The sequence below is a fragment of the Neofelis nebulosa genome, chromosome 5, assembly GCF_028018385.1.
Source record: "Neofelis nebulosa isolate mNeoNeb1 chromosome 5, mNeoNeb1.pri, whole genome shotgun sequence".
NCBI lineage: Eukaryota > Metazoa > Chordata > Mammalia > Carnivora > Felidae > Neofelis > Neofelis nebulosa.
In genome coordinates this window covers 14,409,909-14,434,658 of record NC_080786.1, presented here as the reverse complement: position 1 = coordinate 14,434,658, position 24,750 = coordinate 14,409,909, and the positions used below count along the sequence as shown (strand labels likewise).

The 24,750-nt window shown below is 37.0% G+C and overlaps 1 protein-coding gene and 1 pseudogene across 3 annotated transcripts in view; one reads left to right on the top strand and one right to left on the bottom strand.

The window, feature by feature from the left end:
* The window catches only part of AZI2 (5-azacytidine induced 2), a 39,061-nt gene extending 14,747 nt beyond the window's left edge, over positions 1-24,314 (bottom strand). Inside the window, exons 1-7 of one of the 3 annotated variants that reach the window (XM_058729658.1) lie at positions 23,661-24,314; positions 15,167-15,215; positions 9,163-9,236; positions 7,863-8,083; positions 6,226-6,351; positions 5,660-5,759; positions 4,406-4,554 (exon numbers count right to left, since the gene is read on the bottom strand). In XM_058729658.1, coding sequence (XP_058585641.1) covers positions 4,406-4,554; positions 5,660-5,759; positions 6,226-6,351; positions 7,863-8,083; positions 9,163-9,175 — 609 coding nt within the window. In that variant the 5' untranslated portion in view covers positions 9,176-9,236; positions 15,167-15,215; positions 23,661-24,314. The remainder of the gene's footprint in view (positions 1-4,405; positions 4,555-5,659; positions 5,760-6,225; positions 6,352-7,862; positions 8,084-9,162; positions 9,237-15,166; positions 15,216-23,660) is intronic. The other 2 variants (XM_058729660.1, XM_058729659.1) reach the window with 2 other exon arrangements.
* LOC131511711 (non-histone chromosomal protein HMG-14-like) lies at positions 13,822-14,227 on the top strand (annotated as a pseudogene).
* Positions 24,315-24,750: the final 436 nt, after the last annotated feature.

Genomic DNA, 24,750 nt, shown 5'->3' with positions numbered 1-24,750 from the left:
ACAACAAACATAAAGGAAGTAATCAATAGTAATACAATAGTAGGGAACTTTAACATTCCACTTCTATCAATGGATAGAACATCCAAACAGCAAATCAGCAAGGAAACAGTGGCTTTGAATGACACAATGGATCAGATGGATCTAGCCGATATATTCAGAACATTCCACCCTAAAACAGCAAAATACACAATTCCTGTCAAGTGCACACGGAACATTCTCCAGAATAGATCTCATATCAGGCAACAAAATAAGTGCAACAAATTCTTAAAGACTGAAGACACAGCATGCATCTTTTCCAACCACAGTACTATGAAACTACAAATCAACCACAAGAGAAAATCTGCAAAAAACAAAATACATGGAGGTTAAATAACATGCTACTAAGCAATCAGTGGTTCAACTAAGAAATCAAAGCAGCCGCCAAAAATACATGAAGACAAATGGAAATGAAAATACAACAGCCCAAAATCTTTTGGATTCAGCAAAAGCTATTGTATTAATAAGGAAATTTATAGCAAGACAGGTCTACCTGATAATGCAAGAAAAATCTCAACCTAACCTAATACCTGAAAGAGTTGAAAAGGAGAACAAAACCCCAAACCAGTGGATGGAAGGAAATTATTAATAAAGATTAGAGCAGAAACAAATTCATTAGAAACTAAAAACACAACAGAGCAGATCAAGAAAACCAGGAGCTGGTACTTCGAAAAGACCAACAAAATTGATAAACCTTCAGCAATATTCACCAAAAAAAACAAAAAACAAAAAAGACTCAAAATCAGACATAAAACAGGAGAAATACCTGACACCACAGAAATACACAGGATTGTAAGAGATTATGAAAAATAATATGCCAACAAACTAGAAAACCTAGAAAAAATGGGAGAAATTACTAGAAACATACAACCTCCCAAAACTGAAATCAGGAGAAAAAGAAAATTTGAACAGACCAATTACCAGCCATGAAATTGAATAATTAATCAAAAAGTTCCCAACAAACACGAGTCCAGGACCAGATGGCTTCAGAGGCGAATTCTATTATACATTTAAAGAAGAATTAATACCTATTTCTCTCAAATTAATCCAAAAAATAAAAGTAAGAAAGCTTCCAAATTCATTCTATGAGGCCAACATTACCCTGATACCAAAACCAGATAGACACTACACAAAAAAGGGAAGTACAGGCCAATACTGTTGATGAACACAACTGCAAAAATCCTTAACAAAACACTAGCAAAAGGAATCCTACTATACGTTAAAAAAATCATTCACCATGACCAACTAGATTTTATTCCTAGGATGCCAGTGTGGTTCAATATTCTCCAATCAACATGATACATCACATGAACATGAGAAGGAATAATCCAATTAAAAACGGGCAAAAGGTATTAACAGACATTTCTCAAAAGACATCCAGATGACCAACAGACATGATAAGATACTCAACATCACTCATCATCTGGAAATGCAAATCAAAACCATAATAAGGTACCACCTCACACCTGTCAGAATGGCTAAAATAAAAAACAAACAAGTGTCGACAAGGATGTGGAGAAAAAGGAACCCTCATGTGTGCTGGTGGGATGCAAACTGGTGTAGCCACTTTGAAAACACTATGGAGGTTCCTCAAAAAATTAAAAATAGAATTGACATATGATTCTGTAATTCCACTATTAGGTATTTACCCAAAGAATATGAAAACACTAATTGGAAGGGATATATGCAACCCTATGTCTAATGCAGCATTATTTACAATAACCAAGATATGGAAGCTGCCCCAGTGTACATCAATATATGGATAGAGGATGTGTGTGTGTGTGTGTGCGCATGCAAAAAATGGACTATCACTCAGTCATAAAAGAGAATCTTGCCTTCTGCAACAACGTAGATAGATCTAGAGAGTATGATGCAGAGCGAAATAACCCAGTCAGAGAAAGACAAATATCATATGATTTCACTCACGGTAGAATTTAAAAACCAATAAACAAAGAAAAAAAGAGACAAACCAAAAACAGACTCTTAACCATAGAGAACAAATAGATGGTTATCAAAAGGGGTAGGGATGAGTTAAATATGTGAAGAGAATTAGGAGTACATTTACCATGATGAGTACTTAGTAAGGTATAGCATTGCTGAATCACTGTATTGTACACCTAAAACTAATATAACATTGTATCTTAACTATACTGAAATTAAAAATTTTTTAAACATAAAATTAAAAAACATATATAAATAAACAAGCAACCATAGCAGTCAGGCAGCCATCTGGCTAGCTTTTCAGGGGCTATGGCACCTAAGCTTGTAGGACAGGATGCTTGAAGCCTTTGAAGAAATTACGGTATGTAATCACAGGTTCAAAGGAATGGCAGTGGTTAACTTCAGATGTCAAGTAGGAAAAAAAGCATTTTGCTCAACAGGAACTGACATTAATTTCTGTGGTATTTCCCCTTTCTCAGGCCTGGGGGCTTGAAAGCAAGTTCTCATTGTCCAGTTCAGAGGAATTCATTTGGCCAAGGCCAAGGTGGAATGCTGTATTATTCTTAATGCCTGGCTCATCCTCAAGTGGTGGTCACATTCAATAAAGACTACATTACAGAAGAGAGAACTATCAGTTCCATTTAAGGACAGCTGGGATTGAGGGGAAGCATGCTGGCTGGCAGTCAGGAAGTATGGGAAGTAGTTCCCTTATCGGTTACTGGCATCCCAAGAGGAACCAGGGGTAGGTGACACAGCTCCTCAATGGAGTTAGAATGCTCTGATGGGCAAAATGGGTAAGATGAGAAATAATTATCTAACTGGTTAACTTATTTAAAATACATAAATGTATATAATGGTTGTTTGACTCTAGACCACTAACCTTTACAATTTCTGTAACAATTATCTTTTTAAGATTTTTTTTCCCAAATTTTTATTTAAATTGTTAACACACAGTGCAATATTGGTTTCAGAAGCAGAATTTAGTAATTCACCACTTACATACAACACTCAGTGCCCTTCATAAAAGTGCCCTCCTTAATAACTATAATCCATCTAGCTGACCTGTCACCCTCCATCAACCCTCAACCTGTCCTCTCTACTTAAAAGTCTCTTATGGTTTGTTTCCCTCTCTTCCCCACCCCACCGCCACGTTCATCTTTTATTTCTTAAATTCCATACAAGTGAAATCATACGATACTGTATTTGTCTTTCTCTGACTTGGCTTAGCATAAGCCTGTCCTCTCTACTTAAAAGTCTCTTATGGTTTGTTTCCCTCTCTTCCCCACCCCACCGCCACGTTCATCTTTTATTTCTTAAATTCCATACAAGTGAAATCATATGATACTGTATTTGTCTTTCTCTGACTTGGCTTAGCATAAGCCTGTCCTCTCTACTTAAAAGTCTCTTATGGTTTGTTTCCCTCTCTTCCCCACCCCACCGCCACGTTCATCTTTTATTTCTTAAATTCCATACAAGTGAAATCATACGATACTGTATTTGTCTTTCTCTGACTTGGCTTAGCATAATACACTCTATCTCCATTCATGTCATTGCAAATGGCAAGACTTCATTCTTTTTGATGGCTGAGTAATATTCCGCTGTGTATATATACCACTTCTTCTTTATCATTCATCAGTTGATGGACATTTGGGCTCTTTCCATAGTTTGGCTATTATTTGTAACAACTATTTTGCATATGGTGCATGTGCTCTCACACTGTTATTATTTCTTCTTTTTCTATTCAGTACTATCTGTCATGACATCTAACCTTGTAATCAAGTTTGTTAGAACCCAATGTAAAGTTCTGGTAAACAGATTAGGTGAGGACCTGAGAGGCAACTTGTGTTTTAGTGGATGACTTTAGGCTAACTGTACTTTAGCAGCTCAGCAGGGCTTTTCGTTTTTGCTTTTTCCCAATTCTTACAACCTCAGCTATTTGCTAAAAATTAAAGTTGTCCCAAAAGTATTAAACTTCTAAAAATTAGTAGACTGACAAGTTTTTCCTTCTTAAAAAAGCATCCTAAAAATTAAGTTGTATCTTGTAGTGTCTACATTAATCAAATTATTAAACAAAATGATAAACTTAAAACTTGAGTTCTCTTTAAGCTTTACAGAAAAAAATGACATAAGGAAACTGAAGGAAAGGAGTTTAAAAGAATAGCTTTAATAAATTAATAAACTAAGGTTTTTTTTAAGTGAGCTTTTTAAAACAAAATTATAAGTTCTGGGATTATGCTAGAAGTATATAGTATATCAAATTTTACACAAAATGGCTAAAATGGAAGATAAAGGTGAATTTTTCAGAGACTGTAACTCTCTAAGTAGCAACAATATAAGTTAACTCTACAATTTAATCCTTAGTTACAAATCCTACAAATAGTACACAGTACTGAATACTGAACTTCTCAATTTAATAATTCTGTAGTACCATTTGTTTGGCTTTCTGTAGCTGTATTTTGAGATCACTACATTCTTTCCTCATCAGTTCCAGCTCTTGTTCCAAACCATGGATCTTCAGGTCACAGCTCAACTTTTCCACCTCCCAGTTTGATGAAGGTGGATTTAAATTCCTTATCACTAAAAAAAGGATAGACGTTAAAATTGTTATTTCTGCCTTCATATTTGTTGCAATTCCGTAGTAAAATGTACATAATGCAAAAACTAATATAAAACATGCACAAGTAAGTTTTTAAAAAACAATAATTACGTTCAAAGATCTATGCTAATGAGAATATAAAACCTGCCAATCTTGTTTTAGAATGTATTAATCATCCCTGTCCCTGATTTTCTATTTACATTAAAGTACGAGTTTGTAAGTCTGGAACTTTAAAATATACGACACTAATCAAATCGTAGACAAGTCAATAATCTACCTATGTAAGTCAAGGTTAAGACAGTGATAAAAGTAAATGAAGTGAGGCAACTGAAGCTCACATAGCTAATCACTCCATCTAGTCCCCCCAGAGAGTTTGACCATAAGGCCTAGAACATGATATCAAAATGATTTACTGATGAACATTCCACTGCAGAAACTCAATACAACTGGATACTGACTTACTCTTGACTAAATGCTTTAGACCCCCTACCTAGAAAAATCCCCAACCAGCTATTATAAGAGAGCTCATCTCAATCTCCTATCAAAAGGTCTCCCTCAGAGGCCTACTCTTCAGTTTGGCTTATCAGAATGTTTATGGGAACAGGCCAATACCCATATTGTTCCGTAACTAATTTTTCACTCCAGCATTGCATCTGCACATTTTAACAGCCTTCAGAAATTAAAAAAAAAAAAAAAAAAAAAAAAAAAAAGGAATTGTAACTACTCCATGACAGGCGTCTAATAGCAGGCAAAAGTTCATTAGAAAGGAAAAGCCAGGACATACCAGCAGGCAAGACGTTTTGACAAGGATGGGGTTCTACTCCTTTCTTCATCTACTTCATCACAAACTAGCCCTGAATAAAAACCATCAAATTTTCTCTAGGAAAAGTGCAATTTATATCTAAGGAAAAGTTAAAAGGGGTTGATATTTTGTGAAAGCAGATCAGAGAAATTAACGTAAGCCTAAAATTATAAAATAAGTTAAGGCCTTAGCATACAGATAAAGAAAACTGGTAATGGATATAACACATAAATGGAAAACTGTACTGATTCCATTATAACATTTGTAACAAATAAGTGGCATACCCTGCTGAGTTTCCACCTCTGTCCTTAGCTGGAGAAGTTCTACTTCTTTAGACTGTAGCTGTTCATTCAATACTTTCAAAGATTCAGAGTTGTCTTTATTCTAGTTAAGTAGGGAAAATGCCAAATTACATTTGGTATAATCTGTAGCTTGATATATATTAATTTTCAGGTAGATGAAAAAAACCGATTCAGGCCTTTTAAAAAGTGAGGTGGGAAAATGAACCCAGTTTTTCGCTAATCTCTCTGTCTTTCAAACTTAGGATATTATTCACTGGCTTTTTTTCTTTTCATTTTTAAAAACATTGACAAATCCTACTATGTCATGATTTTTAAAAATAAGTTAGTGGCGTTAGACATATTTAAGTCCTAAACATCATTACATACAAAGTATTTATTTTGCACAGAAATAAGTTACAAATATTACTATTAAAATTTGCTATTTTTGCCCTGAGCATGTATATTTTCAATTTTTAATTTCATAAATATAAATATTTATTTCTAATTTTAAGCTTCCTGAAGAAGAAACTCATTCCCAATATATAGATATTCTTTTTAAACCAACTTACCATTTTATCCAATTTGCTTTTCAAATTATCTCTATCAATGCAAACCTCTCGATATGCATGATAGGCCTTATTTACTTGTTCACGTCCCACAGAACTTGTTTCTTCATCTAATCGAGCTCCTATAAGCTAAGAGAATGAAATTAGAAGAGAAAGCTTAAGAAGGAATTCTACACACACACACACACACACACACACACACACACACACACACATACACACAAAGAAGCCAGTCTTCTGATGACTCTACACCTTACTTTTTTTGTAATGCAGGGATAAAGCCTGGACTATAATTAAATAAAACATTTCACTTCCAACAATTAAGCTTTACTGATTTAAGAAAGAAAAAAAATACAGGTAAGTATTTTTAAAGTGCTCTATTTTATGCTTTTAATCAGTGTTTTCTGTCTTATAGCATATACTAATTCATCATACTAAAATACTACATCATTCTTTTATAGTACGAAGATGTTTTCCAAGCCAGTAGTATTTCATTTCCATCATCAGAAAAAGTGAGAAATGAAGGTATACTTGGCTTTTTAGAGAATAAACGTGTTAGTTCATTTAGTACTAGATTATTCCAGAATAGAAATTAATAGGATTATTGGTCACAAAGTACAGAACTATCTCCAATGTTAACTATACCAAATCACATTTTTCTACTTAGTTTAAAAATAAACATAACTATGAACTCCAAAATGTTACCTTTTCTCACTCTATCCCAGTATATCACAAATTTATTTGATTATCATTAAAGAAAATGCATAGGAATTCAAAGAAATCATGATTTTTACAACTGACTTCCTTTCTCGTACTTCCCCTAGATGAATCAAACTCTACCAAGCCCCATCCTACAGTTTTTGTAACAAGATAATTCATTTCCTTGGCAGCTAAGAATCCATTTCCTTTCCCTTTGGCGAAGCTGCTGTTCATAAAATACAAATAAAATGATCTAATCCAAATAAACATAAAACTAAGTTAAAACTTTAAAACTCAAAAACAAAAATATAAGTGTTCCACTTATATGGAACTTATAGTGGAGCTTTGAAGAGTTCCACTATCCAAAGCCAAGTAGATGTGATGATTTATAATGGGATCAGCTATCAAGCTTAAATATTCTATAACATTTAGGAGTGTCAGGTTTCTGCATGAAAAAGGTAAACAGATGACATTAATTTATCAGTTGAAAGCATTATTCTGTGTGTTGAAAAACAAAAGAGAATGTTCAGGTAAAGAAGATGTATGTCAATTCTGGTGAAGACATTTTTAAACATATTAGAATAATGTTACAGGAGCTTCCTCCTTTGACACTTAATTTCCTTTGTTGGCATATAATTTTTGTACACATATTAACATGCTGAATAAAACACAGTTTATGAAGGTACGGCAATCTGAAAAATCTATTCCAAGTTGTTATTGGAAGTTGTTATTGCTATTCCAAGTTGAATATTCTACAAATATTCATCATGTACATTATATGTAAAGTATGATAAGTGCAGTATGCCCAGGGTTTTAAGATGAGAAGTGAGTTATTCTTGGAAATTTAGTAAACCATGGAAGACAGGATAGAAAACTATTTAAAACGTCAAGTATTTTAAATCATTCTTTAAGTCATAAAATATAATAAAGATAATAATTACCTTTTCTTCCAAAAATCTTATTCTTTTCTTTAAGAAAGAGTTCTCTTTCTCTGAATCCTTAAGTCGTTTTTTGATGTCTTCATATGCAGTGACAAGGGCAAAATGTGAAGCAACAGACTCATCTCCTGAATATATTGAGATTGGAGTCACCGTATCTCTCCTATGTGCTTTTTCATGATTCAGAATGCAGATGTCATCTTCTACCAGTGCATCCATGACAGCTTTTTAAAAGAATATAAAATAGAAATGTCTCATTGAATAAATGAGCAAGAGAGATGTATTTAGAATGAGCATACTGGGGCAATGTTTAAAAACTCTTTTCTTTTAGAGGCAGCATAAAATACTAGTAAAGGGCATGGACTCTGAAACCAGATTCTAGGAGCTGCATCCAAGTACTACTACTTAGAGCCAGTGTGGCTTTGGGCAAGATGCTTAATCTCTCTGCCTCAGTTTCCTTATTTATAAAGTATAAAAAATCGTAGCAACTATTTCACAGAATTCATAAGAATATTAAATGAGTTGATATCTATAAAGCATCTGAAACCAACCGAAGCTATTATTAAGTTTTAGAAAAAGTTGTGAAACCATTTTTATGGAAAAGATAAACATTTTTAAATACTTAATACCATTATTTTTTTCTTATCAGCATTTCCACTTACATATATAAATAGCAAGTTTTATAGCTTCCCAAACTATAAATTATCAAAAACTCCAAGTACAATTCATTACAAGACTATTACAGAAGTTTTAAGGCATGCTCCACTATATTCTTCCCATACCAGTAGTTGTTTGTTGTGCAACTCCAATAGTACCTATTAAAAAAACTTTTTTAAATGTTTTTTTTTTATTTTTGAGAGAGAGAGCATGTGAGGGAGAGGCAGAGAGAGAGGGAGACACAGAATCTGAACCAGGCTCCAGGCTCTGAGCTGTCAGCAGAGAGCCCAACCCGGGGCCCGAACACATGAACTGCGAGATCATAACCTGAGCCAAAGTTAGATGCTTAACTGACTGAGCCCCCCAGGGGCCCCGGAATTAACATTTCAGTACTTACCGTGTCCTAGTACCTTGTACTACATTCTCTTAATACTATCTCATTTAAACCCATCCAAACAATTCTATGAGGTAGGTATCATCTACATTTTATAGGATCAAAAAGGTTAAGTACTCAGTCCAAGTAAAAGCTAGTAGATGTTAGTTAGCTCTGTGAGGGTGCAAGTTATGTTTGTTTTGTTCATCATTGTGTCCCCAACTCTAACACCTAAGAGAAGCAGCCAGTTACTCCATTAATTAGGGAACTTACTTGCTCTGTACATCTACTTTTGCTGTTAGGTTCATCATTACTTCCCCATCTGAGAGTTATGTTCCTGAAAAACACTGTGGAAGGAGAAATTGTGGCTGAAACCTTTTAAGACCTCATGGGAAAAACAGGGTAAGAGGGACTGCATATCATAAGAGAACCTAAAAAATCCTTTTAAACATTTTTAAGTTCGAAATAAAACACCAAATACAGCATTCTAAATAAAGACTATAGTGGAATTTCATGTATCTTACATAATTAAGGACTACTGAAAAAATTTTTATTTACTATTCCTTGCTTGGAATATTTTATTGCTTATTGTGTCAGTCACTGTTCCAAGAATATTATAGGTGAGGAATTGAAGTAGAAGGAATTTAAGTAATTTTCCCAAGTAACATAGTAAATAATGAACTGAGATATAAACATAGGTGAGTAAACCACAGAATCCATGTTTTACTATGCCTGCTCTTCTCCAAAACTTCTAGCCTCCCTCCCTGTATCAATCAATGCCTATAAAGTCCATTTTGCTGTATTTCAGACAACATGAGTATTAGGAAAAGTGTGTGTTTTTCTGGTTCTGGTCTTCTATCACTGTATTTCTGCTTTACTGGTTTTACAATGAAAAGCTTCCAATTGTTCTCAACTAATGTTAGAGTTTGGTATGCCTAGCAATTTTTTTATATCTAGGATTATAGGAGAGGTAGGCAAAAATGAATGTGTGTACTACAATCTGAGTAGGTGAAAGCTATCAGACAATTTTCACCAATACCAACTTGAAAATTTCTAAGCAGGGCACCTGGGTGGCTCAGCCAGTTAAGCATCCGACTTCAGCTGAGGTCATGAGCTCACAGTTCATGAGTTCGAGCCCCACGTCAGGCTCTGTGCTGACACCCATAAGCCTCAAGTCTGCTTTGGATTCTGTGTCTTCCTTTCTCTCTGCCCCTCCCCCCGATCACGCTCTCTCTTCCTCTCAAAAATAATAAACATTAAAAATATTAAAAATTTTTTTCTAACCATATAGGACAACTCCTACTCTTAAGTTAGAATCTTTCCCAGCCTGTCAATAAAGTCCAAAAATAAGACAGGACTATGCTACCTACATATCCCAAAAAGGTGGCAGGTCCTTAGAACCATACTTAATTTCTGCTGCTTCTGGTGGAAGATATACTTTCTTCTCGTAATGAAGAAAAAGTTTTCTTCCTTTAATGGGGTTTACTTTTTCCTCTCTGAATTCAACCCTTTTCCAAAATAACAGCAAACATCATACCAGCTGCTGATAGCTGAAATGTTGATATTTCCTCTCCAAAAGGAAAGTATGGGTTATTCCCACATTGCAAACTGCAAGTATGCATATGTATATCCACATAAGATTCTTTCTCCTACATATTATATCTGAAAAGCTTGCTAAGCAGAACAAGAATAGTTTGCTAGTTAAGTGGCAGCATGCGGTATAGTTTAAGGAGAGATAAAACTGTGCCCATCTTAGACATAATTTCTCATATCTTAATATCCAAATGAGGAGTTATTCAACTGGGATAATTTTTTCTCCAAAGAAAGTTGAAAAACAAGAAGTAAGCATAAACTGCTCTACACAATCAACACAGATGTCCTACAGACTGTGCACTTTAAGGATCAGAGCATATATGCTTTTACTTTACACAAAGTTCTAGCTAGCTCAGCTGTGTGATTTCCTATTCATTTTTATCACGAAACAATCATTTATTCAGCAAGGAAAACCCAGTGTGGAAAACAGCTGTGCAGTAAAATAATTACCACACCATAAAGATAAGTAATATATTTGAAACAAGAGAGAATGCTATGGAAATTGAGGGTTGGGAAGGAGGAATGGTTTTGAAAGAAGTATCACACACACAAAAAATGACTCTTAGTCCCGTACTCTTAAGTGAAGAGGATGGTTATTTTCATTGTACTTAAAACTTCTAGGAAGGAGAAACAAGTTCAAAGACCTGAAAGTGTGGGGAGAAGGTATGAAAAGATAAACAGCAAAATGTGAAATAAAAAAACCTAACAGAAACAAACTCTCTTTATAACAGAGAGACTACAGAATTTGGTCCTTATTCTATGGAATTCAAGAATGGACAGGATTCAAGAATGTGAAGAATACTTACACAATATTTATAAAATGTATCTGTAACCAAATGAACTACTCAGTATTGTGCTAAGTATTTTAAAAACATTATCCCATTTAATTCTCATGACTACACTCTGAGGTAGAAAATCTTACTGTATTCATTTCACGGATGAGAAAACTGGGGCCTGGGAAGGTTACAAAGCTTAACCAAGATCAGATAACATACAGTACAAGCACTTGGATTTCAGAGCCTGAACTATCAGTATTTTCCCCCCCATGAATTTTCCACATACTCAGATTTGTTAAGAACTACAAAACTAGGAATCTTATGGAATGACTTTTAAGTATCTTAGATGGAAGGAGATATAATGATGTAACAAAGTCACATGTATAGTATGATAAGTGGTCCTTTTTAGGACAAAATCAGTAATGCGATTGGCTTATTTTATATATTTAAATCTTATTTCCTATTTTGGTTTTAAATCACCAAAAAGGTGCATTTGGTGAGAAATATGAGAAAGTATTATTTGCATTTATATGCTTCTTTCAGGTTTCATACTATTATTCCAAATATTTACTTATTGTACTATAAACATGACTTGGAAAGCACTGGAAAGCAGCATGAAAATTGCTTATCTAATTGTCCTAAAAATTATATGAGAAATAGCCATAGATTAAAACACACCCAAGGGGTGCCTGGCCAGTTCAGTTGGTAGAGCATGCAACTCTTGACCTTGGGGTTGTGAGCTTGAGCCCCATGTTGAGTGTTGAGGTTACTTAAAAACTGGGGTTAAGCATCTGGCTCTTGATTTCAGCTCAGGTCATGATCTCACGGTTCATGGGATCCAGCCCTGCATGGGGCTCTGTGCTGACAGCATGTACCCGGGTTGGGATTCTCTCTCCTCTTTCTCTTTCTAAATAAATAAGTAAACTTAAAAAAAAGAATACAACAACTGAAATAAAAAATACACTAGAGGGAATCAACAGATTAGAAGATGCAAAAGAATGAATCAGCAAACTGGAAGACAAGATAATAGAAAGGACCTAAACTAAACAGCAATAAAAAAGGAGGACGAGGAGGAGGAAGAAGAGGAGGAAGAGGAAGAATTTTACAAAATGAGGGTAGGCTAAGGGATCTCTTGGACAATATCAAGCAAACATACATTCACATTTCAGAGGTCCCAGAAAGAAAGGAGAGAAAGGGGCAGAAAACTTATTTGACAAAAATAATAGCTGAAAACTTCCCTAACCTGGGGAAGGAAACAGACATCCAGGTACAGAAAGCACCAGAGTCCCAAACAAGATGGACCAAAGGAGGTCCACAACATGACATACATTAAAATATCATCAAAGATCAAAGATAAAGAATTTTAAAAGCAGCAACTTTGCAGGCCAGAAGAGACTGGCATGATATATACAAAGTGCTGAAACGTAAATAACCTACATCCAGGAATATTCTACCCAACAACATTATCATTCAGAATTGAAGGAGAGATAATCGTTTTCCAGACAAGCAAAAGTTAAAGGAGTTCATCACCACTAAACTGGTATTATAATAAACGTTGAAGGGACTTTAAGTGGAAAAGAAATGACCATAATTAGAAAAGGAAAAAATTTCAAGAGTAAAAATAGAAGCAAACATAAAGTTAGTACAGCAATCATTTATAAAGCTAGTATGAACGTTAAAAAACACAAGTAGTAAAATCTATGTCCTAAAAAAATTACTTAAGAGTAGTAACAAAATAAAAAAGATGTAAAATATGGCAACGTATACATAAAATGTGGGAGTAAAAATGAGGTTCTTTCAAAATGTGTTTGAACTTAAGTGACCATCAACTTACTACAGACTGTTACACTTAGGATGTCAAATATGAAACTCATGGTAGCCACAAACCAAAAACCTTTAAAGATACACAAAAAAAGACAAAGAAAGCCAAGCATAACACTAAAGAAAGTTCTCAATCACAGGGAAAGAGATCAAGAAAGGAACTGAGAAAAACTACAAAAATAACCAGAAGACAATTAACAAAAAATGGCACTAAGCACATACCTATCAACAATTTTTTTTTTTTTAATATTTATTTAGAGAGAGAGACAGAGACAGCGAACAAAAGAGCGCATGCATGCACAAGAGGGGCAGAGAGAAATAGGGAGAGAGAAAATCTCAAGCAGGCTCCATGCTCAGGGCAGGGCCCAACGAGGGGCTCAAGATCATGACCTGAGCAGAAATCAAGAGTCAGAAGAAGCGCAACTAACTGAGCCACCCAGGTACCCCTATCAAGGATTACTTTAAACGTGAGTGGTCTAAATGTTCCAATCTAATGACATAGGGTGAAGAATAGATTAAAAAAACAAGACCTACCTATATGCTGCCTATAAGAGACTCACTTCAGATTGAAGTGAAGGACTGAAAAACGATATTCCATGCAAACTAAAGCAAAAAAATCTGGGGTATGTCGGAGCAGCTTGGGTGTGGGAGGAGCGGCTGCAACCAGGCAGCCCAACTTTGTAAAGGCTGTCAGCACTCTGTGACCTGCAGGCACCCAGCATGCACCTACCCTACTGCCACAATGCCCAAGAGGAAGGTCAGCTCCACTGAGGGGGTGGCAAAGGAGTAGCCCAAGAGGAAATTGGTGAGGCTGTCCGCCAAACCTGCACCCACAAAAGTGGAAAAGAAGCCAAAAAAGGAGGAAGAAAAGGATAAATCTTCAGACAAAAAAAAAGTAAAGGGGAAAAGGAAAGCAAAGGGAAAACAGGCTGAAGTGGCTAACCAAGAAACAAAAGGAAACCTACCTACAGAAAATGGAAAAACTGAAAATGAGGGGAGTCTAGCCTCTGATGAAGCAGCAGAGAAAGAAGCCAAGTCTGATTAATATCATATACCATGTCTTATTAGTAGTGGTCTCTGTCTCCCTATGTATACAATCCAGAGGAATAGTTTTATTAACTATTTTGTGAATGCAGGTTCTTTAGTAGCTCCACAAACATTTTTAGGAAGGAGGGAATCCCCCCTCATACCATTATTTAAGTGTAAATGCTTTTTTAAAAAGGTGAAATCATTTGCTAGTTGTTAATTTTTATTTTTTGGTACAACCAGAAAATAGCGGGATATTGAATATGGGATGCTTTGATTATCTTGGGTGTCAGTTTAACATTCCATAGATGGGGCAGTTTATATATCCTATAATGCCAAGCATACTAAATGTCAATTTGGAGTCAGTCATGAGTTTACTAGGTCTTGAACATCTTAAATTACTTCTATTCCAATGTTGTTTTTGACAGAATTGATTCCTAAAGAAGACCATCCTTGATCTTGCCTCTCCCTGTCAGAATTTTGTGCCCTCTGTAACATCTTGGATTTGGTCCAGTTTTCCTAGTAACTTTGCTAATGTGCTGTGCCAGACTGAAAATTTGAGTATGTAATGTATATAATATTAAATTGTGAAATAATGGGACTTAACAATGCAAAAGCATATCAACATTTGAATAAAAATTTGCCTCCAAATTTTAAGCTGAAAGGTCACTGAAATAACCTTTAGAAAAAGAAATCACAGCTACATGATTTTTCAAATTGTTCGGTACATATGTCTAGAAGTGTGTACAAATTGAAATGTCTGTTCTGATCCCCAGAACAAACAATAAAAACTCAATTATGGAAAAAAAAAAAAAAAAAAAACAACCTGGGAGCACCAATACTTATCAGATGAAACAGACTTTCACACAGACTGTAATAAGAGACAAAGAAGAGCATTATGTAACTATAAAGGGATCAACCCAACAAGAGAATGTAACAATTATAAATATCTATGCATCTGACATTGGAGCATCTAAATAAAGCAAACATTAGTTAGCAGACAAGAAGGGAGAAACTGACAGTAATACAATAATAGTCAGAAACTTTAACACCCTACTTACATCAATGGATAGGTCATCCAGGCAGAGAATCAATAAGGAAATGGTGTTTCTGAAAGACACATTAGACCAGATGGACTTAACACAGACATATATAGAACATTCCACCCAAAACAACAGAATACACATTCTTTTCAAGTGCACATAGAACATTCTCCAGAATAGATCACATGTTAGGCCACAAAACAAGTCTCAATAAATTTAAGAATATAATCATACCAAGAATCTTTTCTGACCACAATAATATGAAACTAAAAATCAATCCCAAGAGAAAAACTGGAAAAACACAAACATGTGAAGGCTCAACAACATGGCACTAAACAACCAATGGGTCAATGAAGACATCAAAGAGAAACTTAAAAAAAAATACACTGAGAAAATGAAAATGAACACACAATGGTCCAAAATCTTTGGGACACAGCAAAAGTAGTTTTAAGAGGGAAATTTAATGCAATACTGGTCTATATCGAGAAAAAAACTTAAAAAAAATTTTTTTTAATGTTTATTTTTGACAGAGAGAGAGAAAGCACAAGCAAGGGGAGGTAGAGAGTGAGGGAGACACAGAATCAGAAGCAGGCTTCAGGCTCTGAGCTGTCAGCACAGAGCTGGACACAGGGCTTGAACTCACAGACTGCAAGATGATGACCTGAACTCAAGTCGGAGGCTTAACCAACTGAGCCACCCAGGAGCCCCAAGAAAAATTTCAAATAAACAATCTAACAATATACCTACAGGAACCAGAAGAAGAACAAAGTCCACAGTTACTAGAAGGCAGAAAGTAATAAAGATCAGAGCAGAAATAAACGAAATAGACCAAAATAAACGAAATAGAGACCAAATAACAATAGAAAAGATTAATGAAATAAAGAACTGGTTGTCTGAAGGGACAAACAAAATTGATACACCTCTGGCCAGACTCATAAAGAGAAAAAAAGGAGAGAGGCCCCCAAAAAAGTCAGAAATGAAAGAGGAGAAATAACAACTGATATCACTCAAAGACAAAAAAGATTTTAAGAGACTACTATGAAAAACTATGTATCAACAAACTGGACAAACAACTGAAAAGAAATGGATAAACTCCTGGAAACACAATCTTCCAACACTGAGTCAGGAAAAATAGAAAATCTGAACAAGCAATTACTAGTAATAAAATTGAATCATTAACTTAAAACACTCTGAACAAACAAAATCCTGGACGAGATGGATTCACCAGGTGAATTCTACCAAAGATTTAAAGAATTAATACTTATTCTCAAACCGTTCCAAAAACAGAAGAGGAAGGAAAACTTCCAAATTCATTCTATGAAGCCAGCAGTATCCTGATACTAAAACCAGACAAAGACACTACAAAAAAAAAAAAGAAAAGAAAAGAAAAGAAAACTACAGGTCAATATCCCTGATGAAGTCAAACAAATACTAGCAAAAATCCTCAAACAAAATTTTACCAAACTGCATTCAAAAATACATGAAAAGGATCATTCACCACAATCATATGGGATTTCTTTTGGGTATGAAGGATGGTTCAATATCCACAAATCAAGTTAATGTGACATACCACATTAGCAAAATGAAGGATAAAAGTAAGATGATCGTCTCAATAGATCCAGAAAAAGCACTGGACAAAATTCAACAGCTGTTCATAATAAAAACTCTCTCAACAAAGTGGGTTTAGAGAGACATACCTCAGGATAATTAAGGTCATATATGAAAACCCCACAGCTAACATCATAATACTGAAAACCTGAGAGCTTTTCTTCCAAGATCAGGAACAAGACAAGAGTGTCTGTTCTCACCACTTTTAATCAACATAGTACTGGAAGGTCCTAGCCTAGGAAGTTCTAGTAAACAAACAAGAAAAAGAAATAAAGGGCATCCAAACTGGTAAGAAGTAAAACTGTCATTATTTACAGATGACATGGCACTAGACATAAAAAAAAAAAAAGAAACCTGAAGACTCCACCAAAATTAGAATAAACAAGTTCAGTAAAGTTGTTTACAAAATTAATATACAGAAATCTGTTGTTTTTATACACTAATAAAAAAGTAGCAGAAAGAGAAATTAAAACAGTTCCATTTACAATTGAACCAAAAAGAACAAAACACCTAACAATAAACTTAACCAAGGAAGTAAAAGATCTGTACAGTGAAAACTATAAAACAATGAAAGAAATTGAAGACAACGTATGAATGAAACATATCCCATACTTTTGGGTTAGAAGAGTATTGTTAAAATGTACATCCTATACACAAAGCAATCTACAGATTTAATACAATCCCAGTCAAAATACCAACAGCATTTTTCACAGAACTAGAACAAATGATACTAAAATTTGTATGGAATCATAAAAGACCCTGGATATCCAAAGCAGTCTTGAGAAAGAAGAACAAAGCTGGATATACTACAATTCCAGATTTCAAGATATACTACAAAGCTACAGTAATCAAAATAGTATGGTAGTGGCACATAAACAGACACAGAATAGAGAGCTCAGAAATAAACCCATGCTGACATGGTCAATTAATCTATGACAATGGAGACAAGATTAGGCAACGGGGAAAAAGATAGTCTCCTCAACAACTGGTATTGAGAAAATTAGACAGCTACATGCAAAAGAATGAAACTGCACCACACTCTTACACCATATACAAAAATATACTCAAAATGCATTAAAGACCTAAATGTGAGACCTGAAACCATAAAATTAGAAGAAAATCTAGGCAGTAATCTCTTTGTCATTAGACTTAGCAACATTTTTCTAGACATGTCTCCTCAGGAAAGGGAAACAAAAGCAAAAATAAACTATTGGGGCTACACCAAAATAAACAAACTCACATGGCAAAGGAAACCATCAACAAAACACAAAGGCAATCTACCAAATGGGAGAAGAGATTTGCATACGGCGTATTGATAAGGGGTTAATAGTGATAATATAAAAACTTATATAACACTAAAAAAATCCCAATATGACCAAAAAATGGGGAGAGGACCTGAATAGACATCTATCCAAAGAAGACATACAGACGGCCAACAGATACATTAAAAGATGCTCAATATCACTAACCATCAGGGAAATGCAAATCAAAACCACAAGGATATAGAACCTTACAACTGTCAGAATAGCTACTATCAAAAACACAAAAAATATTAAGTGTTGGCAAAGATGCACAGAAAAAGAGGCCCTAGTGCATTCCCTAGTGGAAATGTAAATTGGTATAGTCACTGTGGAAAACATGATGGAATAGAAAAACACATATTCTGGAATAGAATGGAATAGAAAAAAACCATTTAAAAATAGAAAAACCGTATCACTCCGTAATTCCCCCCAAAAATGGAAACACTAATTTGAAATGATATATGCACCCCTATGTTTACTGTAGCATTTACAACAGCCAAGATATGGAGACAACCTAAGTGTCCATTGATAGATAAATGGATAATGAAGATACGGTACACACATACACACACAATGGAGTATTAGCCGTAAAAAAGAATGAGATCTTGCCATTTGTGACAACAGGGATAGACCTACAGGGCATCATGCTAATGAAATAAGTCAAAGACAAATCTTATATGATTTTACTTAGATGTACAATCTAAAAAACAAAAGAACAAAAGCAGAAATGGCCCATAAATACAGAGAACTAATGGTTGCCAGAGGGGTAGGGATGAGTATAGCATAATATATACAGTTGTTAAATCAGTATATTTTATACCTGAAACTAATATAACATTATATGTTAACTATATTTCAGTAAATAAAATGATAATGGAAAACAAACAATAAACAAAAATACTGACTGCTAGACTGCACTGCAGATCTATGCAAGTCAGTATATATAGATATAGATATATATACATCAGTAGACATATCTATATCTATATGTAGATATATAGATACATATCTGGGATGAAAATGTCAAACTGAACTTTCAATAATCATCCCATATGATTTTAAGTCCCTACCCAATTTGAGAGTCATTACTCTACAAAGTGGCTATTATGCGATTCATAGAATTCCAACTGTAACTAGTATTATTAAACAATCGTGGGCATGGTTAGTTTTATATTATCAATTGGTAAACAACACCTAACTTTTGCATGGAGATTTTGTTTTTAAAATTATAGAAAGCAACTTCATTATCTCTCTCGTCACAATAGTATAGGAGAATCAGATAGATTTACCTATAGGAAATACATAATGCAAATATTTTATACATTTGGAATTAAACTGACTCTTCTTAGATGTTTACATAAGAAAAGTACAAATTAGGGGCGCCTGGGTGGCTCAGTCGGTTAAGCGTCCGACTTCAGCTCGGGTCACGATCTCGCGGTCCACGAGTTCGAGCCCCGCGTTGGGCTGATGGCTCAGAGCCTGGAGCTTGCTTCCGATTCTGTGTCTCCCTCTCTCTCTGCCCCTCCCCCGTTCATGCTGTGTCTCTGTCTCAAAAATAAATAAACGTTAAAAAAAAAAAATTTTTTTTAAAAGAAAAGTACAAATTAAAAGAGAATTAAAAAGGGTTACGGTGAAAGATGTTGACAGTTGTTGCTGAGAACAATGAAATTCCCAAGAATGATTAAAACGTGTTCTCGTCAGCCAATCCCAACATGAGGGGCAGATGATTCTACACTATCAATAAGCAAAGCTCTCTACAATTCAACTCCATTTTGAAATGATCTACCCAGAGACAGTAACGTATTCCACAGGTAAAGGGCTTGGTGCCACAAGACTGCCCTCACTTTGGATGCTAATTGTAAGCCTAGGTTGTTACCTGTGCTTCCGACCACACAGATACACAGGTCCTGAACAAAGCAGCTCTGTCCTCCTGGAGTTTGAGGCTGGCACAGTGGCATGTGAAAAAGTTCTGGGAGCTCTCTGAACCCTCTCCTCTTTAGGTTTTCACAAAGGCTTCCTTACACAGAAATGATTAAGCCATTGGCAATCGATCCAACTTTCAGCTCCTTCCCTCTACCAACCTCGGTGGGACTGAAAGCTCCAACCCTCTAATTACATGGTTGGTTTCCTTGGCAATCAGCCCCATCCTTAGTTGCTGTCCAAAGTCATCTCATTACCATAAACATAGTTTCAGTAAACAGGGACTGGTTATGAATAAGAAGACACCCATTTCACCTTCATGGCTCTGAAGCAATTTCAGTAAAAGAGGTTGTTAAGTGACCAAATAGGACAAAAGATGATCCCATACCTCCTACCCTCAGAAAATTCCAAGGGTTTGGGGAGCTGTGGGCCAAGAACTGTGGACAAAAGCCAAATACATATGAGAAACATATTTTGGCTATCTAAATGATCAAATATACGTTTCTTATAAATCACAATATTGCAATGATAATGGAGAAAGAGCAACGTATTTGCCATATAAGGTGGGTAAAAAGTAGCAAGAGTAGTTCCTGAGGCTAAGGGAGAGACCAAGAAAAAAACACTCAAACACTGTAAGAATTATTCTAGAAAATCCTAAATTGCAATCTTCACTACAATCAACATTAAGAGCCCAAGGTGAGACATGCTATACATACGGGGTTGTGAGATGCTAGAAAACACAGAAGTATCTTCTGACACCAGACAGGTCTTTTTTTTTTTGTAACTAGGAAAACATAGGATTATCCTGTCCTATTTCATCATCATGGTATTTACCATATCCATCGCTTACCATATGCCAGGCACTAGTGCTTCCACAGGCATTTTCCAGCTTCTTAGGAAGGAACTCTTAACCTAATTTATAGCCAAGGTCTTAAAAAAATTAAATACCTTACTTACAGCTACATAAGTAATCAGTGGCAAAGCTGGGATGTGAACCCATATAAGCTTTCTGCTAAATCTGTGCTCTTAATACAACATTCTGAGAGACAATACAACATGGATTCGGATTTTTTCTAATAAGAATCTGGAAAAGGCAGAGCTCAGGGGTAGAAAGAACACTGACCAGAGATTCAGAAACCCAGACTCTAGTCTACAATCTGCCACCTTGATTACTGACAGGTTTACCTCTCTCGATCTAAATTTTCTCACTAATAAAATGACAGGGTTGAACTACATCACTAAGATCCCACCTTCCGAGAAATTGTGAGGGCAAATTTAATGCAGATATAAAATGGCAACCTAAACAGACAGAAAGAATGCAAATTTTCTCCAGAAACTGACTAACTGGTATAGCACAAACCTTACCTCAAATCCACACCAATCTTGGCTAGAAAGTTGTTATCACCACCACAGATAAAGAAACTTAAGCTCTAAAGAGGTGAGGCTCATTTCCCTGTAGTCGGACTGGTGGTAGCGACAGAGCTAGGGTTGGAATCAAGAACTATTTACCTCTTTTCCTCTATTCTCTGTTGCCTCCTGAATTGAGCCTCCTGTTTCCATCATCCTTCTACTTCTGAAAAGCTAAATTATCCCTAACCCACTTCATAGGATCAGTCAAGACACTATGGGGCAAAGATTAAGTCTGATGGAGGCAAACGGATCAACGCTTACTCCTCATTCCCTATTTTTAATCAAATAATTAGGCGCAGGAATGGCCTACCTAGTTTACAAAGAGATAATCAAGTGCCTTTTTTCAAGAGACTGTCACTCTATGGATCTCAGCACTCAAATGTCCTACAGTTCAGTAAGTGCCCCAAATATACTCAGCATCGGATATACAATATAAACAACTCCATTTTCGTTTCTATAACCCTCACTGAGTGTCACTAAACTGCAACAGTCCAGAAGTAACACTTATGACTAGGGAATCATAAGACTTCCTCAGGGTTAGCATAAGTACAAAAGGCAATCTGCTTTTTATTCTTTTCATAAAGTAACATATCTCAATGGAATTGAGCACCTATATACATCAAGTGTTATAAGTATAGCAGTAATTACTCTCCAATAGTGATAACAGAACTATAACCAGAATATAAATACCACAAGAGAAAAAAGTAAACTACATTGGGTTTATTACTTCATGGATTAAGAAAAACCTCATCACATTTCATATAATCATGAAAATGTTGTGTTCACAATATTTACCGATGGTTTACGGTAGGTCAGGCAGCTTTTAGGGGAACTACTTTTCTGTTCTTCATGACGATTCGTTAAATCTGCAGAAGACCTCTCATGTGGGCAAGAATTTCCTATTATCACAGGTGGATTGACTAAGAGGCAAATGTTAGAAAGTGGGGAAGCCAAGGAATGAAAACCAGCCAGTTGATTCCAGAGCCAGCAAAACTCTTAGAAACTATGCGTCGGTGCGGTGAAAAGTATAACTCTCATTTAGGAGATAGGAAAAATGAAGAAGAGATTTGGTCCCCCAACCAGTGTCAAGTGATTAAGTGGAAAATTCAGCACTCAGATCCTGAATTACTGTTCTGACTTAATCCAGTGCATTTCCCATTACACCATACTCCCTCTTTAATACTAAAACCTTACGTGTGTAAACAACTTCCCATTTAATAAATAATATCGCATTAAAATTTTCTAATGACCCCGTGAGGGATTATCATTCCTAACTTACAGATGAAGGAGGGAGCGAGCACAATAGGTTGGGAAATTAGATATGGCACGTTTAGAAAACTAGAACTTAAATTATATACTGAGATCTCGAGCAACCCAATTCAAAATTCCATAGTAAAAAAAGAAAATGTTTCCTATGTTTGAGAGGCACGGGTCTATTTCCAACCTAAAACGTCACTGTCTTGGGGCGCCTGGGTGGCTCAGTCGGTTAAGCGGCCGACTTCGGCTCAGGTCATGATCTCGCAGTCTGTGAGTTCGAGCCCCGCGTCGGGCTCTGTGCTGACTGCTCAGAGCCTGGAGCCTGTTTCAGATTCTATGCCTCCCTCTTTCTGACCCTCCCCCGTTCATGCTCTGTCTCTCTGTCTCAAAAATAAATAAACGTTAAAAAAAAAATTTATAAAAAAAAAAGTCACTACCTTTGATCATCTTAGCGTATCTCCAACAACACACTCGTATCACAGTTTTCGTTAACACTTCACCTCGCTTTTGAGTATTTAAGTTCCTTGTTTGTAGGAAACGACAGTCCACCTACCGTGCATGTAGTAGTAACTCAACAAATGATCGAAAACTCAGGCCAAACACACAGGTCAGACACTGGAGAAACGACGAATTACCTACTGTTAGCCTCGTTAACGTCAAGTCCACTGCTTGGATGCCCCAGGCAGTAGCGTCCTAGCTACACAGCCTTCTTCCGTTTCCGACAGATATGCAATTTCAATGAATGAAATGAAACTAAAGGCGCTCCATTAATTCAGAATATGAAAAGAAAATAAGCCAAAGGGGGAAATAAAGTGACGGAGGACGGAAGGCTTGGAAGAGCTAGCGTGCAAATCAAACAGGAGTTAGGGATGCCCAGGGGCGGGCCGCTCCCCAGTCAAAAAGGAGAGGGCAAGGGTTTGTGAAGAAAATGACGTGTCTCTTCCGAGCACCAACAGCAGCGGAGGTTGATCCCGACACTGCCCGCACCCTTAGCCCGGTCGAATCGAGTCACTCACCCCGAAGACAGGCTCCGTAGGGCCGCCCCCAGGGCCGCCGAGTTTCGATTCCCCAGTGTTTGGAAACGGACCGAAAACAAACCGGGTCGCCAGAGGTCACCACGGGCTTCCGGTTTCCTCGAAGACACCGCCGCTTCCCCAGAGAAGGCAGCCGCTCCGGGAACGCCGCGGAAGGATTCCCATTTCTTTAGCCTCGGCTGCCCCGCAGTGGGCGCAGCCCGGCCCGTCGGCTGGGGCCCGGGAGGTTCTGGAAGGGGGGCCAACGCTAGGCACAAGAGGCCGAGCCGGCCCGGCAGAAGGCCCGTTACCCAGCAACACGCGCGCGAGACCCGGGCCCGCCGGCAACCGCCTCGTCAGCGTCCGCCGACCGACAGCCGCCTCGCGTTCCGCGCAGGGGAAGCGCTGTACAGGGGGGCTGGAAGCAGCGCACCGCCGGAAGTAGGGCCCCAGCTGTTCTCAGGCTAGACGCCAGGGCCGCGCGAGCAAACCGGAAGTCAGGCCGAAGGGAGCTGACAGGGCATTCCAGAAGGCACAGCTTTGAGGGGTGGGGGAAGGAGGATGTGGGCGCGGCGTACTACGTGTCCCGTGAGCCTCCGCGGCGGGGCGGGGCCGCGGCGACGCTAGGAGGCGGAGGTGGAGGCGGAGGCGGAGGTGAAGGCGGAGCTGGAGTTGGGTAAGGGCCGTTACCCGCCGCTGTGGGGGTCGAGTCGGTGGCTTGTTTTTCAGCAGTCCTCCAGCGACTTCTTTTCACTCAGTAACCGCTTGGGGGTGTCCGAGCGTTTGTGGTGCGTGTTGGGTCCTCTCAGCGCCGTTAAAGGTTAACAAAGCTCTCGCCTCGCTGTGGCTGGGAGTTGAGAAACCTGTAACGATGCTTTCGGGACGAGGGGGGCGGCAGGAAGCTGTGCAGAGCTCCCCATCTCCGTTTCCTGGGCGCTGCTGCGAATTTTCAGGCTATCGTTTGAAACACAAGCTCGGCGAATTACTCATGGTCCCATAGTTATTCAGAACACTGCTCTTAAAAAAAAAAAAAAATCTAATTTTTTGAGTTTAGTGCCAAGCTTTGGGATTTGGGAATTGTACCCGGCTGCCC